Source organism: Ambystoma mexicanum, chromosome 6p, assembly GCF_040938575.1.
Source record: "Ambystoma mexicanum isolate Mex_15411 chromosome 6p, UKY_AmexF1_1, whole genome shotgun sequence".
Lineage (NCBI taxonomy): Eukaryota > Metazoa > Chordata > Amphibia > Caudata > Ambystomatidae > Ambystoma > Ambystoma mexicanum.
The window spans coordinates 1442808581-1442835685 of NC_090935.1; the positions used below are offsets into that span (position 1 = coordinate 1442808581).

Here is a 27105-nt window from a genome sequence, read left to right on the forward strand (position 1 = left end):
AATGTATATATTTGTGCCCACTCTGCCCTCTCCAATGCAGAGGAAGGCCCAAAGACAATGCCTGCTTTGCACTCTTCTTAGCTGGACCCGCCTGCTGATCTGGCATCGTTGCATCATCCAAGGTTAAATGGCCTAACGCCTGCCCTGCCTCCTCTGCTGAGGTGATCCCGTAGTCTATTGTATCAACTTCGAACTGCAAGGCAAATAGATACGCCCATCGATATCTGATCCCTTTTTCATTCAACCACTTCATGAGCGGTCGACAGTTTCTCCTCCGGAACAGTGTCAGGTGGGTAGGGTCTTGGTAGATCGTTATCCATGAGCCTTCATACTAGAGGTCTTATCTCAGTCGTGCTCTAGCTATCACTTTGGCTTTTTGCATATATTTCAAGAACATGGCCATGACACAACATGGACCGTTTCCGTATGGGTTTACCGCACGTGTGGGCTCTCTCCAGCTGCACCTCCTTTCCTCCTTCTACGAATAAGAGTTGGACAATGGCTTGCACCTTGCGTTCCACATGCATGGGGGTTTCTCCATCGACTTCCTGCAGTCCCAGTATGCAGTATGCAGAAATTATTCCTCCTCTCCCTGTTCTCTAGATCATCCATTTTGAGTGTGACCTCCTCCTCGCACATCTACAGTGAGGTCTGCCAGGGACGCTTGTAAATCCCCTGAGAGTGCCTTCATTTCTTCCAGGATACTCCCAGTGTTATCCTTTGTGGCAAAGCGTGACATGTCTATTCCTGCTAGCATTTTCCCCTCGGGTGTCGGCCCACTGTGTCCTCTTTTCTACATACTCTCAGGCACAAGAAATGGCCAACGTCTCTGTGTATCCTGTCCCTCCTACCAGTCTTCACCCAGGGCACTGCTAAATAGAGTTCTCCTTCCGTGATCTCTTGCTATGGCCTCTGTGAGCACCTCGTGAGGGACCCCCCGGCCAGGAGGGCTGCGTTATCCTCACTCTTGTAAACAACTGTCCTTTGGCTTGCCCTAGTCTAGCACCCTGGGCACTACCAAACTGGCTGTAGCCATCTCTGAGCCACCTCCTATCATGACCAGTGTCCTCTCCTCTCTAGCAGCCTTCACAGTGGTTTGGTTGCCCTCCCGGGGGACCCCGTTTCATTGCAATTTGTTACTGACACCTGGCTATGGGCGCTGCACCAGTGTGCACCTGATGGGTGCCTGGGGTTGCCCAGGATCTCCTCTGCCCACTTCCACTCAAAGAATCAAGTGTGACTATCCCCAGGCTGCTCACAACGAGTTTGGGCCAACTTCTCTTCCTGCAAGGTTAGGTTCCTGTCTGAGGCACATGTCCAGTATAGGGTCTCCCAGGCCCAGGACAGTGTGCACACAGTGTTTGGAGGATGGGAGCTTCCACTACCCCCTCGACATATCCCACTCACAACAGGGTTTCTCACAGCTCACTGATGCTCCTCTGCGCCAGGCAGCCGGCCGCAGGATTACAATCAACCATGTTCGAGATCTCAGATCAACCCCCGCACTCGGCGGTCTGCTAACATGCAGCCCAACAGCTGCTCTCACCGGCGTGCTGCACCTTCTGTAAGCCGGATGTTTCGCCTGTGGAGGTGGGCCTCCTAGATCAAGCCCCTGCGGTCTCCTCTTTCTTCTCGGACTGCATGGGCCTCAGGCAGCACGTTCGCCCCAGGCCTGCTCCTCTGTACACAGCTTGCTGTCTTGATCAGAGAGCGGCGGGGTGGGCTTTCTCGCTGCGCTCTCAATGCTTGGCACCTCCACTGACATAGCCCAGCAAGCCGGGGGACCATGGCCACCTCACTTGCTGCAGTCTCGCAATCTCGTCAAGGGGCTCCAGACCCCTTTTGCTGCATTTGAGCCCCCATTGCCGGTGTCGGGATGGCGTGGCTCTGAGCTTTCTCTTATCTTTCGCACTGGTAACAACAGGAACGTTAAATCAGGCGGCCATGCTTCTCCCGCCCCCTGATGATTTCTCATGTCTTATGCCCCCCTTCGTCAAGTGGTTGAGACAGTGTAGTCAGACTCTACAGTGAGTCAAATAAAACAATATATATATATATGATTGCTCTAATTTACATGTAAAGCTAATCCTGTCATGGGCTTGATTAATATCATCCAGGAGTAAGTGGAACTTCTGCAGGGAACGATCCTAGATTCCAAAGATGTCATCTATAAATCTGGTATAAAATACTAAGTGATCTTGTGCTCTTTGATCACTCAGTATGTGTTCTGTCTCAAAATGAAACATAAACACATTCGAATAACATGGAGCCATGCTAGCACCCATGGAAGTCCCCATGATTTGTAAAAAAATACTCATCGCCAAAGAGAAAGAAGTTCTTCATCAGTATAACCTGGAGTAAAGACAGCAGAAATGTTTTGTCAGCTCCTACATGTTCTTGTTGAATTAGAAACCACGTCATAGAAGACATGCCTTCTTCGCAAGGAATAGTTGTATAAACACTCACTACATCTCCAGTAAAATCAACTATCCATGCAGATTTTATTATGTCGGACAACGAGGCGTGTGAAATTACGCTGGACAGAACATTAATCTCAAACCAGTATTTATAACCCGAGGTCAGCCGTAGCCATGCACTTTCAGGAGAAGAAACATACTATCGCACAGACGAGACAAGTTATGCTGGAACACTTTAACCTCCCGAAACGTGGTGGCGACCTGTTACAACAATGAGACATTTTTAGGATCGAGGCTCTGGCTTCCTCATCCCCCAAAGGTATGAAAAATGAGTTTGATTTAAATTGTTTTATTTGACTCACCATAGTGCGTGACTACACTGCTGCCTCAACCACTTGATGAGGGGGGTATAACACAGTTAAGATGAGAGATCATAACACCTTAGTATGTGGTTTAGACTCATGATATTGTATTCAGCCTGAGAAAATAGAGATTGTGTCTGTACGTTTTATTGGAGCCAGATTGAACTCTGAGAGAATAGCCTAGGTTAAACCTGAGTGACAGGTGATGGGGGCTTCCACTGCTTGCAGAGGGGGCACCCAATGCCCTAACTTCATGGTTCCCAGGTATAGCTGAATGATTAGGCATGTGAGGGGTGAGTAATGTGAGTTGGACAACTGTTTGAGGATTTATCAACATATATATTTTTTTTAATTTATTTTACATTTTTAAAGCGCTCCCATAGCCAGCGGGCATCGAGGCGCTGTTATAGGAATTGTTTATTTTTTAGTTGCGTAATTGTTTTTGCCTTAGTTGCGTATTTATAACGCGCTTAAACACCCAGAGGTTTCTAAGCGCGGACCAGGGGGTCGAACCTGTGTTACTTTGTGTCTTCTTGCTTCCAAGGCGCGCATGTTGCTGCTGAGCTATGCCATTTTATTCTTAAAAGAAATATGTTCAAAATGCCTCACTATCCCTACTCTGCTGAGGATTTCCCTGCCTAACCAAAGCTAGGGAGATACACTCTAACACAGGATAACTGGTCACACTAAGCAACAAATACACAAAGAAAACATATGGCAATACAAAATAACGTGAACAACATTCGCAGTCTCTGAATAACCTTCTGATGTCCTAGGTGATTCCCCTTCCCCAGGATTCAAGTTCATTTCTGTTAGTGTTCAACCAGAGAAAGAAAGGTCTCAAATCAGTTATTGATGTTTCAAAGTCAATGTAAATGGTTGCTAACCAAAGTTCCAATGATATCAAATCTCTTCTCCTTTGTTTATTATCCACTTTCCACTTCCACCAAATAGCTTCACTGGTAATCCCAGCCCCAATGCTTTGCCACCTCAAGATGACTTGCCACAGTTCAAAAGAAATGCAATATCCACAACTGTCACAGTTCTCGGTGAATAGTTAGTATTCTCTTAATTACAGTTTTAGAATTCACAATGATATATGTGTCGGGATGACTTCTCAGTGCTGCTACTTTCACTTCAACAACTTCACTTCTACTTGATTCACTATGCAAACATTCACCTCTGTTTCACAGTGTTCCACTTGGTTTGGACTACTACAGCATTGCATCCATCTACTGACAATCAGATATACCATCACAGCTTCAGAAATGTGGACTACTACCACAGCTTCAGTAATTTGTACTTCTAGACAGGCTTCGACAAGATAAACTTTAAAGTACTTCAACAACCTCAAGTAGGCAAAGCACTCTTCCTCTGAATTACCTTCTTCAAAAGGGGCAGCCTCTTTGCCTTTCTTGTCTGTCTTCCACAATGACAAAGTGGGTTTGCCTTTAAGACTCACTTCTCTCTGCCTTCCACAGTCTTTAGCACTACAGGTTGTATCAACTTCAAAAATAGTCTTTACAAGCAGCCAGTTTCCATTCCCCAACTTTACCTGCACCTTTTTGCCAGTTATCAGCCCAAGTAACTATCCAGAAGCCTTGGTGCCCCTTTCTTAACTTCAGGTAATGCTTACATGCTTGTATCTTAGACCAATGCCTTGTTAGTAAATTCACAGTACAGTTAGATTGCTCTTTAACTCTGAGAAAGGTTGGGTTCACTGTTAATATGGGAGACCCTTGGCTTGGGCAATGCTTGTTCTCTTCTTCAATAGTGTATACATTGTGACTTCTTATAAACGGAAGGTATGCCGCATTAAGGTAAAGAATAGAATTCAGTATTTCTTTTGAAATCACAATTAGGCACACCCAACCACTTCTTCATGTAATTTTTAAGGTGTAGATTGGTATTGAATGGTTTTCCTGTGTGAAAGCGAAGGATAGAACACTCCTCCAAGCAGTAACTGCCTTTTAAGGATTGAACAATGGGTTTAAGCAATGTTAGCTTCTCACGCAAGTAAAATAACTTTCACATTATGTGTGTGTGCTACATTGCCATTGTTCGGGTATTTTAGCTTCAACAAACACATTCTACTCGCTTTAAATCTTATGCAAGTTAACAGGGAACTGGATACTGTTACCAGCAATGCTTATGCAAGGTGTTACGACGCCGTACTTCACTCACCACGCCTTCTGCTACAAATTGTACTGCTTCTGGCTTCTTAGGGAACCACACCCTTCCTCTGTAAAGGTATCTCCGGTCCTCGCCTCAGTCTGCAGCACATTTGCTGCACTGCAAAAACAGCAATCATTTCAGAGTTTGGGGGAACAGCACCCTCTCAGAACAAGTAGGTGAAATCTGCTGTCTCCACGTCCTGGCATCCCTCTTGTTCTCCCTCTTCTGCTTAGTTTGTCAGTCTTGTGCATTCTTCATTCTGCTACTACTGCTACAGCTTGCATTCCAGTCACAGTTTCAGCTCCTTCCACTCCTTTCTCTTGGCTGCACCTGCAGGGGCCTTTTATGCCTCCCAGGTTTCTTCAGGGGTGGGCTGTTAGACTTAATTGCCTGACTACTGCTGCAGCCTGCCTCTTCAGCCCTCTTCCTCGTCCCTGTACACATGGGATTATGGGACTTGTAGTTCACTTCAACAAAGTTAGCTCTTTTACCAATTGAGTTATTTTAAAGGGTAGATTTATTTCCCTTAAACTCATTAAAGGATGGACTGTTAGAATTAGTTGTTACAGAGGAAGACATTTGATTCAAGGCATTTTCTATAGATCCTGTTACATTATACCTTTGGAAGTAAGGAGGATGTTTATCCTGAGATACTTTACTTTGAAAGCTCTTTCTGTTAATAAGGCTTGCTTAGATTTAACAGAACTTGTATCCCTTGTCAGAGATCTTATATGTGAGTCAGGGACATTATAATGGCAATATGCCATTACCTGTTTTGGCAATCCAGAAAGGCACTTTCTGTCAGAGAATAAATACTGTGTCTCATCCCATGGGATCTCCTTACCACCCTGGGCCCTGTTTGCTCCCAGGTGATCGTCCTCCAGTACACCACCCCCAAGGTCAGGATCAGGAAGCATCTGCCTTTCCCGGGCCGCCTGGGAGGAGACTTTAGCCAGCGTTTCAGTGAGGGATCCATAGGATTCTTCACAGGCAGCTGTGTGTTATCACACAATAAGGAGGAGAAGGAAGATATACACAAAGCGTGTGATTGACACGTAGATAACCATGATTCAGATTGATATTAACTTTCCACAATAGCCGATACCTCCTCCAAGAGGCTAACATAATGTTTCTGACACACACCCAACATGGCGCCCAACATAGGATGAGCACGTTAGAGAGATGTACACTAGTGGATGCAACGCAATTCCCCCACATGAGAAGGTGGAAAGACAATATAGAGTGACTGGATTTGAACGCAGGTATTCACTCGCTACTGTGAGGTAAGAAACTACAATACACACAGCAAGGTGAGCTTGAACATGTTCGATCGAAATATTCGTTTCATTGGATACTAGGCAGAGAGAAACGTTCTTTTCTGCGATGAAGGCAATGTTTACATTGAGACCTCTTGTTTCAATACAAGTGACGGTTGTTTCCATCAGTTTGGGAAGAGATATGCTAATGGACACTACTACTACGCCTTTCAAAAAAAGATAATGTAGCAAGTAGAGGCACATATACTCTGGTGAGTGTTATTCTAATTAGATGTTTACATACGTTTGAGGAGGCTCTATATGATGCGAGTGACAGACATATACATCATTGTATTTTTAGGAGATTACTGGTGGCAGCGAACAGTACAACACAAGCTTACCAGTGAATGTTAAAAAAGCAGTTTTAACACAATTTTTTAGTGAATGCTAACAGAGAAGTCATTTTCAACTGTGAAAGGTCCGTTATTGAGATGAATCCATGTCTGAATATGTCCCAGTGCATGATTATATGTTAAATGTGGATACATTGTAGTAAAATAATCTTTTGTTGTTTTTAGGGAACTTGGGTAAGGGGCAATTCCCCTGAAGATGGGATTGGTTCACGAAAGGCGTTGGGTTAATGCATCTGTACCCATATTTAAGGTGCTCAATAGGTGCTAGAATGTTGAATGGCACAAATTACCAATGAAGTATTATTTTGGGATTCTTTTATGTTTGATTTTAGTACGACTTAATGTTCTTGGGTTGTGCACTGCTCAATACTGACACATATCTAAACAAAACATATGCTGACATTTCCTCAAGAGGGAAATTGTTTATTTTATTTTGTGGTGAAAGTATTTGATTATTATTGTAACTTTATTCTTTTTGAGAAAATCTTTCGTTTACATCATATTTGTTCAACAAATGCAACAAGAAGTAGAATTATTGTTCGGTCTTATTTTGGACCAATTAGTGTGCGGTTGAGATCTGGATGGGTTCATCTAGACAATTCTTTGTACCTTCCATATACCATTACCACTTGCTTTGAACTTCGGGGCAGCTCAGCAGTCTTGATTTCCCGATGCAGTGCCTGTAACTGGTCTCTGCTCCTCAGCCTGTTCGGTTCCACCCTAATATGTGGGCTAGTTGATTCTCTGTGCAAGCATTCATTCACCACAGACAAATGGGAAGCCCAATAATACTTTCAGAGATCCCAGAGCCCAGTCTCACCTCCCATACCGAGCTGTTTTATAGGTGTCATAGAGCAATCTTCGGCTGTGAATCTTTCCATAGCAACTTCCGCAATGAACCTTCAGTCTGCCGAAACACCTTCTCCGGGACCCTAACCGGGGCATTTTGAAGCACATTCAAAAACCTGGCTAAAGGCACCATTTTACCCATAGCTGCCCTCCCTATTAAAGCTATTGGCAGCCTTGACTGTCAGTAATAAGATGTTCCGTTATCGGCGTCAGATTATGTTATAGGTATTCCACACGAGTCCGGCAGATTTGTATGCCCAGATATCGGAACAATCTCACCTTCACTCAGAAGGGACAGTTTTCAGGAATTGCCAGAGGTCGGCCCTGCACCAGAAACAAGATGGATTTAGCCCATTTCACCTGTAGGCTGCTATATTTCCTGTATTCATATACCAGATCTCTACAATACTGGTACCTGAATGCTGGGGATGCCCCACATACAACAGCAGGCCATCAGCATATTGTGACACCGCCTCCTTGTACCCCAACGGCCACACTAATCCCTTCATAAGGGGATCATACCGAAGCCACATCTCTAATTGTTCTATAGCTAGTACAAACAGAGAAAGGTGGCAGCGCCCGTCTCATTCCCTGTGTCAGTGCAAAGTGCTTAGACAGCCTGCCATTAACCAGGACTCGTGCCTTAGAGTCTACATACAGCAACCTTACCCACCACAGGAACTGTGGCTCGAATCCCATTCTTTCCATTACCACTCATACAAATTCCCAGTAGACTGAGTCGAATGCCTTTTCAATGTCTTTAGCTACTATGGCCAAAGGATCCAAGATGTCGTCTGCTCTATCCAAAGCCATCTGGAGTCTCTGAATATTCATATGGTTGTCGCAGTGCAACAGGAACCCGTTTTGATCTGGATGGATCAAATTCTGCAGGAAACCATTCAGCCTCATGGCCAACACCTTTGATTCTATATTTCGGAGCGATATGGGGCGATAAGACGCACATTAGTTTGGGGGCTTATCCTTCTTGGGAATAACTATCACTGTTGCCTGTCAAAGGTCTTTGGGCAGCCGTCCTGTTTCCCTACTCCCCTGGAACATTGATATGGTCCCTGGGTTTGAGGCCAAGGACAAGTCTTGCAGCCCTATTTTGGATTAGCTGAAGGGGGCGTAGGGAGGAAAGGGCGAGATTGAGAAAGAGGCTGTTGCAGTATTCCAGCCTAGAGAAGACCAGAGCTCTGGAGACATTGAGCTTCTGGGGGAAGGTGAGGAAGGGGAGAATGCTTCTGAGCAGGTGAAGCTGGAAGTGGGCCTTCTTGGCAAGGCGAAGATGTTAGGGGTAAAGGAGAGAGTGGACTCGAAGATAACCTTGAGGTTTTTGGCCTCACCGGATGGTGAGTGTAGGGGGCCCAAGGAGGGTGACAAGAGGGTAGGAGGAAAACAAGGCGCAGGTGTCCCAATAAGAAGGATCTCTGTTTTACTGGTATTAAGACAGAGATCGTTAGCCTCACACGATGCCTGAATAGCGGTCAGACATAGGGAATGAGAGAGGAGGGAGATGAGGTGGTACAGGAAAGTTTGAAGGGAAGCTGTGTGTCATCAGCATAACACTGGAAATGAGGATAGAAGGAGGAGATCAGGTGAGCAAGAGGGGTCAGATAGATATTGAAGAGCCACATCAATAGGATAGTGTCACGCTCACCTGAGTCTCCGCAGAAGTGATGAGGTCCTCCTGTCCCTGCATGTGACTTCGATCCGTCCCTGGGAGATTGGAAAGATTGCCTAAAAGGGAATGACAGGATTTGTTATACTAGAGGAATGACCCTAAGAGACCATTCACCCCCTCCCCTTTTGGTTCTCTCGCAACTGTGTTCTGTGGTGTTGCTAGGACTGAGCTGCTCACCCTTTAGTTTTAATGTGGCAAGCTCTCCTTCCTGCATCTGCAAGGGCGCTATGGTCTTGATGTCCTTTCCGGATGGGATTTGCTGGTTATAGTTTTTGAGTTCGGCGACAGAACTGCCGCACAGTTGCTCCTTGGTTTAGTGTTCCGGGAGCCAGTTCCTGCACTGGTTCTTTGGCTGCAGAAGCTGAGAACTCAATTGTTTCACTGAGTCCTTATCTGCTGAAACCCTTCCCCAGTTGCCTCACTGGGTATGAAAGTATGGATTGATCAGGTAAGTTCGTTAGATCAGGTAAGTTCGTAAGCATTGACTTGCAAGTTCTGATTCTAACCTGTTTGCTTTCTTTCTCTCCTGGTTGCAGGTTCCGTGGCATTGCAGTGGAGCCAGTGGTGGTGGAGGAGAAAGGGACCATTTGCAGCTGGCAAGGGCGGTTAGTGTGGAAACAAGTCAGCCATTCCCGTGCCTGGTCCGTGATCCTGAGGGTGCATGGAGTCATTTTATGAGGATTGACTGGTTGACTGTGTCAAAGGCAGAGGAGAGATCAGGGAGAACGAGAACAGTAGGAGAGTTAGAGTCAAGATTTGCGAGCATATCTTCACGGGTGTTCAGGAGAGCAGTTTCCACGCCTCTGGGTGCCCGTAATCCAGATTGATGGTTATTGTTATCTGTATCCGTATCAGTTGAAGCACTAAATTGATATATAAATATACCGACAGCCTCTTGACAATAGAATTTAGATTCAAGTGAACTCTCACATTGGCAGACAGCTGACTTTCCAATGGAAAAACCCATGCAGCAGTTGAGGACCCCCTGACCGACCTATCTCTCCTCACCCGGAAGATATATACCAGGGAGAAAGGACAGGACAGCTAGGGAAACCCTCTGGGGAAAAAACCCTGAGTTGAGGTATGTGCTGAAGATTCTGGATTGAGTCTTGAAGATGGTTTCCACAATGGACTGAGGTGGAGCTGGTTGTGGGAAAGCTTCCTCTAAGAATGAAGAAACAAAGAATGGTGAGGATAATTCACAAGGAAGAAAGAGAAATAGGACTGAATAACCAGTGAACTAGGAAGGGAAGACCTCACCTATTGAAAGTAGATTACTTTAATCAAGAAGTAGGGGCAAGTCTCAGACGCAGGAATTAGGTGAACCGAGGTAATTACTATAGGGAAAGGATGATTCCGGGGATAAATAGGGTTCCCTAACGATGGGACGATGGAACTCACTTCAGGACGTTCACGGGCAGAGTTATACCCCGCCAAAGAGAGTGAGGTTAAATAGAAGGATCGAATAGAATGGCCGAAGGGAAAGATCCGCTGCGAGGACCTGGACAGAAGGTAAACACAGAAGTAAGGTTACAAGCTGAAGAAAGTCAAAGGAGAAAAGGTAGGGATAAGAAGTACACCTAGAAGCGAACTTACGGAGCGCCAGTAACAACAGTAGCGACGCATAGGAAAACTAATCCCTGTTCCATATATGGAGTCACGTGAGCGATCACCGACGTCTCTTGCGGACGTGAAAAAGCTGTACCGCTGCAATCCACCCAGTCTATCCGGCCGTCCTCCATCTTGGATGTGCTCACCCTGGTCAATCCACATAAGCAACTGCGATGCCAAAGGGACCAACGGCCAATATGTGTAACAGTATGCCCCCTCTTCATGGGTGGCGACCCCGGCTTCCCTGGATGTAGTCGGAAAAAATGCTGTATCAAACGGGGCGCGTGAACCCCAGAAGCTGGTTCGCAGGACCTTTCAGCAGGGGAATACCCTTTCCAATCCACAAGAAATTGTAGTCGACCACTCCGATATCGGGAATCACAGATGTTGGCTACTTCAAACTCAGGACCTGTCTCAGTCAACACCGGAGGTGGCTGAGCCGTACCCAATCATTGAAAACGATCTCGTACTGCCAACTTGATCTGGGATAGATGAAATACCGGATGTATACGTGACCATGAAGAGGGCAATGCAAGTTTAACTGCTGCTGCGCCCACCAGGGATACCACCTTGAAAGGTCAGAAGAATCTAGGAGAAAGCTTAGATGGAACTAAATGACGGGGCAGGAACCGGGAAGCCAACCAAACTGAATCTCCTATAGCTAGTGCAGGAATGTCTCGGTGATGACGATCTGCATACCTCTTGGCCCGGTCTTGAGCCGTTTGCAGTGACAATCTGGTGAGCCTTTGACCTTCTTGCATGTCTGTGTTAGGCGATCCTCTGCACACCGATTCACTGCACACCAGAACACTGCTCACATTTCCCCAACACCTCCCTCCAGGGTTCGAGGCTCATGTGATTCGGTTAACCCAAAGGACCGAAAGCTCCGTACCAGGTATGGTGTACGGGCTCGATTGCAACCCTTCCTGCACTGGCAGTTGCCATGGAGAACATACAGCAGAAGGGGCGGCCTTACATCTCCACGCCGATCACGTGATCCAGAGTGGTGTTCCTCACGTGACCTTGGTGGACGTCACATGACCCAGAAACGTCACATGACCCAGAAACGCACAGTATATAAGGCTTGAGACACGAAACACTCATTGCTTCTCAGCTGTCTTCAGACCCTGTTTGGCGTTACGTTTTGCTCTACTGTTATCTTGACCTTGGAACTCTATCTTGGACTCCTTCGGATATTCCTTTGTACCTTTGTTTGGAACTGTTTACCTGTTGCTGGATTTTGGACACGACCCTGACTTGCCTTTGGATTATCCCTTGGTACCTTGTTGAACTCCTACGCCATTTCCCTCTTGGGATTCAAGTCAAGCCTTCAGTCCTACAGGTGGCCTATCCTGCATCCACGCTATTCTGCAGTTCTACTGTTCTAGGGACCGCCTCATCTGAGTCTCGAACCTCCCTTCTAGGTTTCCTGGGTTTTCCTAACACCAGATAGGTAAGACTATTCAGATCCATTGGTTTATGTGATATATTGTAATTGCCTGGTACTTAACCTCGTTCCTTTTGACAGCAGCATCGGTGTTCCAGAGGTTCCGTGGATCCGGGAAGTAACAACTCCCACCTGTGGCCCCAAAGGTCGCACAGCGGGTTTCTTTTAGTTCCCCTGTGCGTCACTTGAGGACGGAGGTTTCAACGGTCTACACGACACTCAAGTCAGAACAGTCTGTTATAAGACTGTTCACCCCAGGACAGCTGGAAGGGGGAGTAGTAACTGAGGGAACAAACGAAGGGTGATATCCATATGAGCAATGAAAGGTACTGGTTTGCAGGGCTGAGTGTCTGGCATTGTTAAAGGCAAACTCTGCCAATGGTAGTAATTCTACCCAGTTGTCTTGAGCTGCCGAAACAAAGCACCGTAAGTAACCCTCCAAGGTTTGGTTAAGATGTTCTGTCTGCCCATTGGTCTGGGGATGATATCCTGAGCTAAGAGCTTGCCTGATCTCTAAAACATGGCAGACCTTTTGCCAGAAGAGTGAGGTGTATTGGGGACCCCTGTCTGATACTATAGTGTCCGGTAGGCTGTGTCAGGAAAATATTTCAGAAAGAAAGTAGTGAGTAATGGGGTAAAACGAGCCAATTTGGTGAAATAGTCTATGGTGACCATGATGGTGGTATGTTTACAAGAAGGAGGAAGGTCTACAATAAAGTCTGTAGAGATAACTTGCCATGGTCTATCAGGAATAGGCATCCGAGTTAATAATCCCAAAGGTGGTAATCGTGGAGTCTTGGATTGTAAACACACCATATACGCCGAAACATAATCTTGAACATCAGATCTTAGGTCGGGCCACCAGAAATGGCATAGAATTAGATCCAAAATAGATTGAAAGCCTCAATGACCTGCCGCTCGGTAGTCATGGCACATTCGCAGGACTTCTTGCTCTAGCAAAGGTGTTGGGACCAGGACTTGTTTCCCATGAAAGAAGTAGTCACTTTCCCTGATAAGGTGATGAGTAGAGGCGATTTCTTCGCATAGTTGATTGTGTTGAGATGTAGCTAATTTAAGCTCTTGGAGAAAATCGGTAATCACAGCGATAAATTTTACGTTGGGAAACAATTTTTCCAGGCAGAATCTGGTAGTAAGAGACTCTTTGCGGGAAAGGGCATCCGCCCTTAAATTTTGTTTTCCAGGAAGGAAAGTGAATTCTATCCGTAAAGGTAGGAAAAAATTAGCCCAACGGGCTTGTCGGCTATTGGTACTATAGGCATGTTGCAGTACTCTAAGATTTTGATGGTCTGTACGGACCTCCACAGGAAACGGCGAACCCAACAGTAAATGCCTCCATTCCTCGAAAGTTCTCTTTATGGCTAACAGTTCTTTCTCGAGAACTGAATAGTTCTCTCTGATGAATTGAAGGTTCTTGAGAGGTATGCCACCGGTCTTTCTTCCCCCTGGTCCGATAGTTGCAACAGAACTGCACCTAAAGCATGGTGGGAGGCGTCTGTCTCCACAATAAATTGCTTGGACCGGTCTGGATTGGTCAAGATGGAAGCAGATGTGAACATTTTCTTCAAAGTCTCGAACGCTCTTTGTGCTGGTTCATCGCAGGAGAACGGGACCCCTTTTTCTAAGAAGGAGGAGAGCTAAGGGAAGCAGGGCAGCAGGAGCGAGAGGTGAGATAGGTAAGATGATCTCTGAGAAGCAGGGAATAAATTTACAATAAAAATTTGCGAACCCCAAGAATCGTTGGATTTCCTTGATGCTAGATGGAGTAGGCCAATCTAACACTGCTGATACTTTCTTGGGATCCATAGATATGCCCCGAGCGGACAGTACAAAGCCCAAATAGGTTACTTGATCTTGGTGAAATTCACATTTCGTTACTTTGCAATACAGATGGTTGGACTGGAGACGATCAAGGACGATGTTCACGTGTTTGATGTGTTCTTCTCTGTCAGTAGAAAACACCAGAATATCATCTAAGTATATGGCGACAAAATGTAAAAGGATATCTGCGAACAGATGGTCCATGACCCGTTGAAAAAATGCTGGTGCGTTTGCCAAACCAAACGGCATTACATGGTTCTCATAATGTCCAAATGGTGTCCTAAAGGCTGTTTTCCATTCACCCTCGGGGGCGATGCGGATGAGATGATACGCCCCTTGGAGGTCCAATGTAGTATAGATAGAACCCCCCGGACAGCTTCTAGGATATCAGGTATCAAGGGCATCAGATATGTTTCCGCTATGGTGATTTTGTTAAGGCCCTGATAATCAATACATGGACTGAGTTCATCAGAGTCCTTCTTGGGAATGAAAAATAAGGAAGCGCCCACAGGGGAGACTTATTCTGTAATGAGACCATTCTGTATGTTGGCTTGGAGGTATTCCTTGAGAGCAGTCTTTTCTCACTGAGAAAGTACATACATTCGCCCGAAAGGAATTGGTTGATGTGGAAGTAGATCAATACGACAATCGTCTCTCCTGTGAGGGGGTAAAGTAGGGAGCTTAGGTGTCATGAACACAGACTGGAACTTTTGATGGCATTCTGGAATGGTCTCTAGCTGGCTGATGGTCGGTACCGCGGAGGAATTGGAGATCTCAGTTGGAATCTGTATACCTACAGACTCACGAGACAGACAATGGTGTACACAATATTCAGACCCTAGGAAAAGAGTCCCAGCTGTCCAGTTTATAAATGGGTTGTGGACCCGTAACCAAAGAAGGCCCAAAATTACGGGAAGTGGGCGGCCTTTATAAGGTCAAAAACTAGAGTCTCTTTGTGCGCGGCGATCATACAAGTGACTGGTCTAGTCTGTTCTCGAATGAGGCCAGAACTTAAAGGACTACCGTCTACTCCTTGAATGGGAGTTATAACTGTTTTATGGATGCGAGAATCCCATGATCTGTGGCCCACTTATCGTCAAGAAAATTTCCAGCAACTCCGCAATCGATTAAAGCGGGGATACCCTGTAGGACTTGATCAGGTAAGATTATGGTTAATGACAAAATAACCATGGTCTGAGTAGCTGAAGAGGCTTCTAGGTTCGTACCCATTCTATGTGGGGAACCTGGTCTACGCACTCCTACCGTGGTTCCCCCTACGGTAGGGTCTTGGAGTTTCCCGACCCTGGAATTGGAGCTCGTCGTGGAGGAACAATAGGGCAATCCGTAATATATGAGAGGATGATCCACAATACACACATAAACCTAATGATTTTCGCCTTTATTTCTCATTGGCAGACAGTGGACCTCTCACAGATCCTATTTGCATGGGTTCTTCGGCAGAGACCTGCTTGCTAGTTATTGGAGGACATTCCGTATGTGATCGGATCCCTTTACCCTTCTTTCTTTCATGTAAGCGTTCTTGTAAGCGATATTCTATCTGCATAGTAAGGGTTATCATGTCTGCTAGATTAGCAGGACGAGGGACCTTAGAGACCTCGTCCTTGAGCTCATCAGACAGTCCTCGTCTGAACAACGTAAGGAGCCCATCATCCGGCCAACAAGTCTCGGAAGATAACTGTTTGAGTTGGGTAATATAGGATAGAAGATCCTTGCTGCCCTGTTTCAGATCTAGGAGTCTCTCTTGAGTTGCTACCGAAATTTCTTGTCTGCTAAACATTGATTTTAAGCTATTCGTAAAGGCAGGGTAGGAATCAAGTAGCATTGCTAGATGTGACTAATGGAGTGGCCCAGGCTAAAGCTGGTCCAGATAGATGAGATATCACGAAACCCACTTTATCTTTATCGGTAGGGAAAAAGCGGAATTTGAATGTAAATTGGACAGTGCAACTATCTAAGAACTCTTTGAGTTTGTGAGGGTCTCCTTCAAACTTGTCCGTGTGTAATGTAGATGGGGGTGTTTCTGAAAATGCCTGGGCAACCTGTTGCCGCAACTGAGCAGTGTCCTGCTTAAGGGACTGCATTTCCAATGACATCGATTGCATAGCAGCCATAAACTGCTGCATTTGCTGTTCCATTGGACCTGCTGACTGCCATATTTTTGGGCGTCGCTATCTGTTATCTGTATCCGTATCAGTTAAAGCACTAAATTGATATATAAATATACCGACAGCCTCTTGACAATAGAATTTAGATTCAAGTGAACTCTCACCTTGGCAGACAGCTGACTTTCCAATGGAAAAACCCATGCAGCAGTTGAGGACCCCCCAGACCGACCGATCTCTCCTCACCCGGAAGATATATACCAGGGAGAAAGGACACGACAGCCAGGGAAACCCTCTGGGGAAGAAAACCCTGAGTTGAGGTAGGTGCTGAAGATTCTGGATTGAGTCTTGAAGATGGTTTCCACAATGGACTAAGGTGGAGCTGGTTGCGGGAAAGCTTCCTCTAAGAATGAAGAAACAAATAATAGTGAGGGTAATTCACAAGGAAGAAAGAGAAATAGGACTGAATAACCAGTGAACTAGGAAGGGAAGACCTCACCTATTGAAAGTAGATTACTTTAATCAAGGAGTAGGGGCAAGTCCCAGACCCAGGAATTAGTTGAACCGAAACCGGAGGAGTTCAGATAAAAGGATTCCTATAACAGAGAGAGAGGTAATTACTCTAGGGAAAGGATGATTCCGGGGATAAGTAGGGTTCCCAAGCGATCGGATGATGGAACTCACTTCAGGACGTTCACGGGCAGAGTTACACCACGCCAAAGAGAGCGAGGTTAAATAGAAGGGTCGAATAGATTTCCGGCTGTTTGTGGAAAGCAACAGAGAGGAATGGGCGAAGGGAGAGATCCGCTGCGAGGACCAGGATGGAAGGTAAACACAGAAGTAAGGTTACAAGCTGAAGAAAGTCCAAGGAGAAAAGGTAGGGATAAGAAGTACACCTAGAAGCGAATTTACAGAGCGCCAGTAACAAGAGTAGCGACACGTAGGAAAACCGATCCCTGTTCCGTATATGGAGTCACGTGAGCGATCACCGATGTCTCTTGCGGACGTGAAAAAGCTGTACCGCTGCAATCCACCCAGTCTATCCGGCCGTCCTCCATCTTGGATGTGCTCACCCTGGTCAATCCACATAAGCGACTGCGATGCCAAAGGGGACCAACGGCCAATATGTGTAACAGTTATGATGGCAACCAGCAAGTTCAGTGTTGAGGGTCAGTTGAGGAGGACCAACCTCTACAAGAGTTTACTCAGGAAGGGGGTAGTAGAGATAGGGAGATAGTTGGCTGGCAGGAGGGGTTAGCAGATGGCTTTTTTTAGGAGAGGGTGCTCAAGGGAGTGCTTGAGGGATAGAGGGAAAGAGCCAGTGGCGAATGAGTGGTTACAGGAGTTGGCTAAAGCCGGGCGAGAGAGGAGATGTTGTCCTTAATGGTTTCTGAAGAGCACAGGAGCACCTGTTTGGAGGAGACCTTCATAGAGTGGACAACTTTAGAGACCTAATCCGGTGCTATCGGCAGGAGGGACCAGAGTGCGGGGGGTGGAAGGAGGAGAGCAAGGGAAGCAGGGCAGCAGGAGCGAGAGGTGAGATGGGGTGGAGGAGATTGAGGACAGGGTGTCCTCAGTTTTAGATGTGAAATGGGAGGCCAAAGATGTGCAGAGAGCCTTGGAAGGAAGGAGAGTGGTAGAGAGCGCAGTTGGATTGGTGAGTTCCTTGCAGATTGTGACGAGTTCAGCCATGTTGTTAGTGGCTCCAGAGATGCGGGCTTGGATGTGTGCCCTCTTCTTGGAGTAGATAGAGGAACAATATTGCCTTTGGAGCAGGCGACAGGCCAGTTTGTCAGAGGATGAGCCTGTGGTCCTCCACTTCCTTTCAGCAACTCTGCACTTATGTTTCAGAGATGCTAAATCAGAGCCATACCAGCCATTGTGCTTGGAGGCAGGGTTTAGGCGGATCCACATGACAGGGGCAAGGATGTTGAGGGTGTTTGAGATGGAGAGGTGCAGATTAGCAAGTACAGAGTCAGAGGAAGAGTCAGAGACAGGGATTGTAAGGGGATGAAGGTGGAAGCTAAAGCAGTGACTGTCACTCGCTTCATCAGTTGAATCTGGCAATGCAGAGGGTGGCTCAGATAGAGAGCCACGGGGCCCCAAGCAGGAAAAGGGAGGAGAGTGGTCAGACCAGGGGGGGGGGGGGAGGTGACCAGGTTAGAGATAGGGATGTCGCCAGTGATGAGGGCATCCAGAGTGTGTCTGGCTGAGTGGTTCAGACTGGTAAGGAAGAAAAGTGAGAGAGAGGCAGTCACAGAGGACGCAGAACTGTGAAGTGACTGATTCAAGGGAGTCGATGTGGATGTTGAAGTCAGCAAGGGGGAGGAATTTGGAAGAAGAAGTTGAAAGGGAGGAGGCAAGGTCAGCCTATTCAGAGAGGAAGACAGAAATCGGGCCAGGGGGCCGGTAGATGGTAGCAAGGGTGAGAGATTAGGTGAGACCCAGAGCCTACAGATATGGCATTCAAAATAGGAGTAGAATTGAGTAGGTATGACAGAGACAGGGACCCACTCATGGAAAATCAGGGCCACTCCACCTCTGGGCCTTTTGGGTCTGGGTTTGGAGAGGATTTTGTAGCCCTCTAGAAAGAGTGTGTCAAGAGCAGTGACAGAGCTGGCATTGAACCACGTCTCAGTGAGGGCAAGGACGTCAAGGTCAAAGACTTCAAGTAGACGACAGATGTAGGAAGAGTCTTTGACAGCAGAAGGGGCATTTAGGGTAGCTAAGTGAAGCTGATTACCACCTTTCAAAGTTTTCTGAGGGGGGTACAGGGGCTTGGTACTCCCGTTGGTGGTGGTGGAGAGGTTAGAGAAGAGGAGGAAGGATGGGTAGCAGGAGAAGGGAGGAAGTTAATGAGAGAGGGCAGGCACTGGTCAAGGAGGAGAAGAGTAGATTGAGAATCTTGAATGATAGTGCCATTGTGATAGACATTGATGATGCACCAAGAGGATGAGAAGTATGCCAAGAGAACTTACAATCTAGTGCCACCATTAATGGGTGAAGAGGAAAAGGGGGAGAGAAGGGAGACCAGGTGAGGTGTCCATAGGTCTGGGGAAGGGACAGTAAAAAGGATATTAGTATTTCTTTTTTTTAATTTGCATATGGTTTTATTAAACCTTCACAAAAATAGAAAACAGGTATATAGAAAAAGAATAGAAAAATGCATATACAATTGATATAATCACAGATAAAATACAGCAAAAATTCCCTAAAAGGTAACAAAACAAAATCTCTAAGTAAACGGGGAAGCAGTATGTGTTTTACGTACGTTCCAAATGAAGATTACGTATGAAACTAGACAGAGCCAAGCCCTCTCGAGAGGTTCGAATACGCAGACAATGTTGCCAGACCAATTCAATTGGTAGACCTAGGAATAAAACTTTATGAGTATTCAAACAAGAGTATCTCAATGATTCGAGTTGGGTACAGAACAGAATTAGATATTTAGCCGTTTCAGGAACTAAGTGACAACATCTGCACATGCTATCCACCACCAAAATCTGTTTCCACCTCAGTTTAGTGTCCAGAGTTGATAAAACATTCCACCTCAAGTAGAATTTGTCGATGGTCACGGTTAGGAAAGATCCTAAGGATTGGAGATAGAGTACCTCTTAACTTGTGTTCATGAGCCAGATGGGACATAGAGCTATGAGAATGGAAAGCCTCCGTAGTCTGGCACCAATCATAATCCCACAACTTCTTTTTAGTTTTAGTAGGATTAGTGATCAGCTGCTCTAGATCTGAACTGATGTTACACAGAATATCTTCGCACAGCTTAGCAAATTTAGTTAAGAAACCAGATTGTTTAATGTTATTTCCCACACATTCGTATAAGATGTTGGGTATTGGTCCCTTAAATTTAGCGTAAAGTATGAGCATTCTCCAATCAACTCGGGATTTTAAGGCGATGTAGCCTAACTCAAAACGAATTGCAGCCAGGGGGACCGCATTAGGTTAAAGTAAGACCCATCTCCAAATATCTCCTTCAATCCCATCCACTTTTGAGATAGTTAACCCCGTACAGAACTCTAGACCATAAATCAATTTTGGGGCTATTTTACCCTCAAAGACTAGAAGGGCAGTTCTAATAGAGAATCGGCCATGTTTGCAGTTGAGTTTAAGGACCTGCCTGGCCAGTATCTTAGCTTTGTTTAAGAGAAAATGAATCTGCCCTTTCGAGCCTCTACTGGCCCCGACATAGTAGCCCAAATAAGTAAGGCAAGTGGAGCAAGGTATTCTTACGCCCCCCAGGTTTCAGACATTTGTTTTCTTCTTCACCTGCCCCTTAGTAAAAGCCAAGATTTTGGTTTTTGCAGGGTTGATGTTCAGCCCATTTAACTTGGCATAGTTGGCAAATACATCTAGCAGGCGCTGTAGCCCCACCTTAGTTAGGTCAAATAATAGGAAGTCGTCTGCGTAGGCCAACCAAATTAGCTTCACCGAGCCAATTCTTGGTGATAGGAGACCTTCCTTCAACAAATACTCTGCTGCGTCAGAACCATATTGATTAAATACCCATGGGGCTAAGACGCAGCCCTGTCTAACCCCCTGATATGTGCGGACCTCAGCTGACATATCCCCCTTTTTATTTAGCCGAATCTGCACACTCAAGTTGTTGTAAACTCCCTCTAAGAGGGCAATTAAGCCCCTAGGCAGTCCCCAAACAGAGAGTTTGTGCCATAACCTATTTCGGTCAACACAGTCAAAGGCTGCCGAGAGGTCCACTGAGGCCATATAGGTAGGGCCCCTAGTTGAGCTCCAGGCAGCCTCCTGAATAAACTTAACCGCAAGCCCATTAATATTGGTAGAGTGAAATTTACGGAAACCCGTTTGAAAGGGACTAAGGGGATGACTGTTTTTTTCCCAATCCTTCAGATGCGGTAAGAGAAAGGCAGACATTTTTTTACAATCCGCATCAATCAAAGCAATAGGCCGGTAATTCTTAGGATCAGATCTACTGTCGCATTTGAAGATTGGGATCACGCGTGCACTTGACCAAGAGTTTGGGCATACCCCAGATTGGAGAATATCTCAGAACTCAATACATAAAAGATTGGCCCAAAGATTGGGGTCGGCTTTGAAAGTGTTATTAGTTAACCCATTCGGGCCAGGGGCTCTAGATTTTTTGCACTTACGAATCAGATCTAGCACTGTGTCAATCTCAATTACAGGCGCCCATTTGGGCAAAGGGACTGATATGTCACAATTCGCAGGGTAATTAGTTCCCTCCGAGAGGATAGGGGCAAATCTGTTGGAGCAAAAGTCTAACCAAACTTGTTCCGCAATTGGGTTCAATAAAGCAATGCCTGTATTACTATCTTGTCCATTAACTATATGCAAGAAGGCACCCACGTTCGCCTTCATAATAACCTGGAGCATTGTTTCAGAGTCCTGTTGTAGTAGCTGATGTTTGATTGTTTTGCAGTAGTTTTTATAGGCTTGTTTGACCTTCTTAATAAGACCTAAACGGATGGACAGATCAAAATTTGCTAATTGAAGTTTTCTAATCTGCTTGTTCTTGTTAGTTTTTGCTAATGCCAAATCAGGATTATAAAGATGCAGGTGCCTACTAGCTGGTATTTGGCAGGCAGAGTGGGTGGCCAAGTCTTCGTGCTTGTACCAATGCTATAACTGATGCAGTGTTAAAGGTGGATATTTTCAAAACAAAAGTGGTCTGATTCAATGTGCCCTCAAATTGAGGTTCAAGGTGTTAATGTTTTTAGGGGACCATCGAACTGCAGTACCTGATGAGTTTGGAGTAACCATAGGTTGGGGGCGATACCGAGCCCTTAGTTGGTGGATTTTAAATATTGGCGTTAGTATGCCATGGTCACTCTAGATGTTCATAAAGATTTCCAATTCTGAACATCTTGAACACAGGTATTCATCTGTAAAGATATAATCAAGCATAGAAGTGGAAAGACCGCGGCGCCAGGTAAATTCAATGGGGTTTTCGGGGGATTGTAAGTGTCTGAACAAGGGTTGTAAACCCAAGTTGCCCAACTCTGAATACCAAATATAGCCATCATGTTTCTTCTTTGAATAGTAGGGGTTAGAAGTATTTATTTCACAAATTTCCCATGAAGGATAATTAAATGAACAGTCACAATTTAAATCCCCAGCTATAGTACATGTCCGGAGTCGTTAGCGAGCACCCAGTCTAGAATAATCTGCGAAATAGTAGACACAAACAGTTTGGCTTCACCAACACCTCTATGCCAATAGATGTTAATGATTAACATTTTCAATTGCCCACAGCTAGAAGTAAGTTCTACACCCAAAGCCCCATATGCGAGGCCCGGCAGGGCCTTACCAAGTAAATCAATGCAGTTATCAACTGCGACAATTAAACCGCCCGAGGGTCTACCACTCAGATTTTGTTCAGCAGGCTGATCAAAAATATGATAGCCATCCAAACATGTGGTCAGGGTCATCCAAGTCTCCTGTATGCAGATGACATCAGGATCTCTCAACAGCAGTAAGCACTCCAAGTTTGTAAATAGATGTTCATTGCCTCTAGAATTCCAAGATTTAAGGCAAAAGTCAGAGGAGGAGACTAAGTTTTAGCTTGGAGAAATTGGCCTAGGGCACTGGTTTTTGCCACAGGGTGGTGATAATGGAGGCCCAATCAACGTCCTTATTCTGCTGTTTAAGAGGGTTTCTTGGATTAGGCAAGATTTCAGGGCCACCTGGATTGGCCCCCGATGGTGTAGCTGAGGAGTGTGTCAGAGTAGGCCCCTGCAGCGGCATTTCCCACGATGCAGCAGCTTCTAATTTAAATCCCAATTCTTGCAGGAAGTCAGTTTGAGTGAGGATCAATTCCTTAACCAAAGGGGAGGCAAGGCAGATCATACTCATATCAAGCACGTTGCGATCCAGGAAGACCACTCTAGTTATATCCTTTGAAGAAATTAAGGAAAGTGCTGGAATTTCAGCAAAGATGGATAGGACATTGCATCTGTTCAAGCAGATTGGGGCCTCCAGATCCAATAGGCTCTGAATTTTAACCAAGGACAACGATTTCAATTAAGGAGCGTGGGTACCTTCTTGGCGTTTTAGGGAGTCCATTGAAAAGTTTTGAGTTCCCTTTAAATTGGTGCCTTGTCTTTTAGTAGCATCAGAGAACTGAAGCCTTGCAGTTGGTTTGTGCAGGTGATCCACCAAATTTCGAATACGAGTTGAGATTGTTGGATGTGTAGGAGCTGGCGGAATATCGATGTCCTGTAACTGCCCCCATGCAGCTCCTAGGTCGACTGGTGGAACAGGAAACTGAGACTGGTTGGGAAATTTATTAGTGGATGGTTAGGTTTGGATAGGCCTCCATATGGATGAAATTAACTCGGTCCTTGTAACCAAGGGTCCCTGTAGGATGGTTAGATTTGTAGCCTGAGGCACAACAAGTTGCTTAGAATCTTCTTCATAAGTCCTACATTTCCCAAAGCCACATCCCTAATGTAGAACCGATGTGGAGCACAACTTCACAATAGGTGTAGCAGTTGGTATAGCAATTGGCATTTCTTGTGCGTTCAATTTCAGGGGGGCCAAGGGGTACTGTAGAGAGTTTTCCTCCAACTTAGCGGGAGCCTGAATGATTGGTAGGATACAACTGTTAGTTTGTACTGTAGAATCAACCAATTAGGCCTTAGGAAGACTAGGGACATATAGATGCTTCTGCTCTGAGGTAATCCCTAGAGGCAGATTTAATGAAGTTGATGTGGGGATTTTGGAAAATAGTAAGTTGGTTTGTTTTGTGGCCAATTGCCGCTTAATGAAGCACGACTTGCGTGGAGCAGTCTTTTTTTCTGGCTCAAGTTCTTAGAAACATTTTCCTGTGTTGCTGGTATCACAACAGCTAGGGGCGGAATTAAATTAGAAACAAGGTTGGGAGTAATCTGTGTTAAGTTGTTAGTTCCAATTAAGGCATCAGCAGTGTGCAGATGGACCGCCGGTAGTACGAATTTAGCCTGTTCATGAACCATATTGTTACCAGGAGCACTTTCCTGTGTAACTAGGGTCGAAGTAGGTACAGGGTGACTTAAATTGGAAATCAGGTTAGGTCGGCTCTGTATCGGATTAATTGTACAAACTGCAGGAGCAGCACAGAGACAGGGACCAGCAGGTGGTACATATGTCACTTGATCAGGATATTAGTAGTAGTCTGCCTGGAAGTAGCAACGACATAGATGTCAGCAATAGGTAGGTCTGGGTTAGAGACCAGGAGAGCTTTTTAAAACATTTTTCTTCCAGATTAACTAACACTTTACTGTAAAGCATGGAGACAATGCAGTGTTTTACAGAAGCAATAATGTAATTATGTGTTATGTAACAACTTAAATGTCTAGGAATGGAATTGCAAGACAATCTTTTAAAGAAATATGAAGTTAACACATACTGGTCTTTGCCAGACAGATTATAGTTAACTTAATAAAAGTACCATCCCGATTACTTCTGATTTGCAATTATTTAAAAACAAAAATCTTGCTTAGCACTGCCACACATGCCTTTGGCACTCAAGCACGGAGGAGAGGATAACTGTGGTTCCTAGTGATAGCCTCGACATCCAAAGCATCGAATGCAAATACCTCGTAAAAAAATGCATCAAAAAAATGCATTTTTTTTTCATTTTTTTAATGGGGGGTCTTCCCGAATCCCTATTTTTTTACACCTTAAAACCCATTTTTATTAAAAAAAACCTTTACCTACAAAAAAATTCATTTTTTCGATGCATTTATTTTAGGCTTTTTCATTCGATGCTATGTATTCGAGGGAATCACTGGATACCGATAACTGCTGCACTGCTACATTAGCCCCTTTAAATTTGCAGTGAACAGAGAAAAGACGTTAAAGAGAACCCTGAAAATAAGAGGAATGCAGGACAAGCTGTGCTTTCATTGAACAGGATAACTTAAATAGCTAGTGCCAATTTAATTAGCAAATCTACCGAATTGCATAGCAAATTGCTATGAGACACTGCTAATGTTATGCCTTGATGTATTGAACAAATATGATGTAAAATAATTTTTTTTCGCAAAAAGAATAAAGTTGCAATAATAATCAAATACTTTCACCACAGAATAAAATAAATATTTTCCTGCTTGAGGAAATGTCAGTGTATGTTTTGTTTAGATATGTGTTTGTTTGTTTAGTCCTTACATCTATTTAACACCTATTGGGCAGTGCACAACCCAAGTATATTGAGTCATACTAACAACAAACATAAATGAATCCAAAAATAATACTTACTTGGTAATTTGTGCCATTCAACCTTATAGCACCTAGTGAACACCTAAAATAATAGTAAAGATGTCTTGACCCTATGTGTTTCTGGACCCAGGCCCACCTTCAGGGGAATTGCCCCTTACCCAGGTTCCCTAAAAACAACAAAAGTTCATTTTACTGCAATGTATCCACATTTAACATATACTAATAAACTAGGGCATATTCAGACATGGGTTAATCTCAATAACTGACCTTTCAAAGTTGAAAATGACTGCTCTGTTAGCATCCACCAAAAAACATGTTAAAACTGCTCTGTTAACATACACTGGTAAGCCTGTGTTGTACTGTTTGCTGCCACTAGAAATCTCCTAAAAATACAATCATGTATATGGCTGTCACTCCCATCATATAGAGCCTCCTCAAACAATCGGTAAACATCTAATTAGAATAACATTCACCAGATTATATGTGCCTCTACTTGCAATGTTATCTCTCTTTGCAAGCCATTAAATCTGGCTCTCACCTTAATGTGTGTTGCTCGTAGTAGTGTCAATTAGCATATCTCTTCCCAAAGTGACAGAAACAACCATCGCCTTTATTGAAACCAGAGCTTTCAATGTAAACACTGCTTTCATCACAGATTAGAAAGTTTCCCCCTGCCTAATATCCATGAAAGCGAAGGTTTCAATTGAAGATGTTCAAACTCACCTTGCTGCGTGTATTGTAGTTTCTTCCCTCATAGTAGCAAGTGCAAACCTACTCCCGGTCACGCTAGATTTACTTTCCGCCTTCTCATGTGGGGGAAGAGCGTTGCATCCACTAGTGTACATCCCTCAAACGTGCTCATCCAACACTGGGCGCTATCGTTGGGTGTGTGTCAGAAACATTATGTTAGCTTCTCGGAGGAGGTATCCCCAATTGTGAAAAGTCAGTATCAATTTGGATTGCGGTTATCTGTGTGTTGATCACACGCTTTGTATATATCTCCCTTCTCCTCCGTATTGTGCGATAACACTCAGCTGCCTAAGCATTCACTGTACCGGGGAACCGTGAAGTTAGAGCATTGGGTGCCCCCTCTGAAAGCAGTGAAAGCAACCATCGCCTGTCACTCCGATTTTGATTTTTCTCTCATTGTTAAATCTGGCACCAATAAAACTTACAGATATAGTCCCTATTGGGTCAGGCTGAATACAATATAATGGGTCTAAACCACATTCTAAGTTGTCATGATCTCTCATCTCTTGTTTGATTGGCATCCCCAGGTCATCCATATCCTACCCCCTGTGCCTGTGCATCTCAGCTAAATGGAAATAGGACTGACTTATCCATACTGACCCAAAAAGCCTGATACTTGTCCATAATGGCTCAGTATGTGAAGGCCTCGCCTGGCCTGGCCGAGCTGTCACCAGAAATGTGGAGAAGAATATCATCAGCATATAGACTGAGCGTATACACTGCGCCCTACACTCTTATGCCTGCTATTCACTCCTCCTACCTCATTTGTATGCTAAGCGGTTCTATAGATAGTGCGAAAAGCAAAGGGGACAGCGGGCATCCCTGCCTTGTACCCCTCCTAAGAGGAAAGGCCCAAGACATCTTCCCATTGAGCACCACACACTCGGCTCATCATAAATTGCACCAATCGCGTGCTGCATTCTGTCCCCTAGGCCCACCTTGCAGAGTACCGCGAATAAGAACCCCCACTCA

The 27105-nt window shown here is 45.0% G+C and overlaps 1 protein-coding gene across 1 annotated transcript in view; it reads right to left on the reverse strand.

Moving 5' to 3' along the window:
• The window catches only part of DCTN6 (dynactin subunit 6), a 428454-nt gene extending 402309 nt beyond the window's left edge, over positions 1 to 26145 (reverse strand). Inside the window, exons 1-2 of the mRNA XM_069626176.1 lie at positions 26107 to 26145; positions 25423 to 25550 (exon numbers count right to left, since the gene is read on the reverse strand). Of these exons, the coding sequence (XP_069482277.1) occupies positions 25423 to 25439 (17 nt within the window). The 5' untranslated portion in view covers positions 25440 to 25550; positions 26107 to 26145. The remainder of the gene's footprint in view (positions 1 to 25422; positions 25551 to 26106) is intronic.
• Between the last annotated feature and the right edge of the window lie 960 nt (positions 26146 to 27105).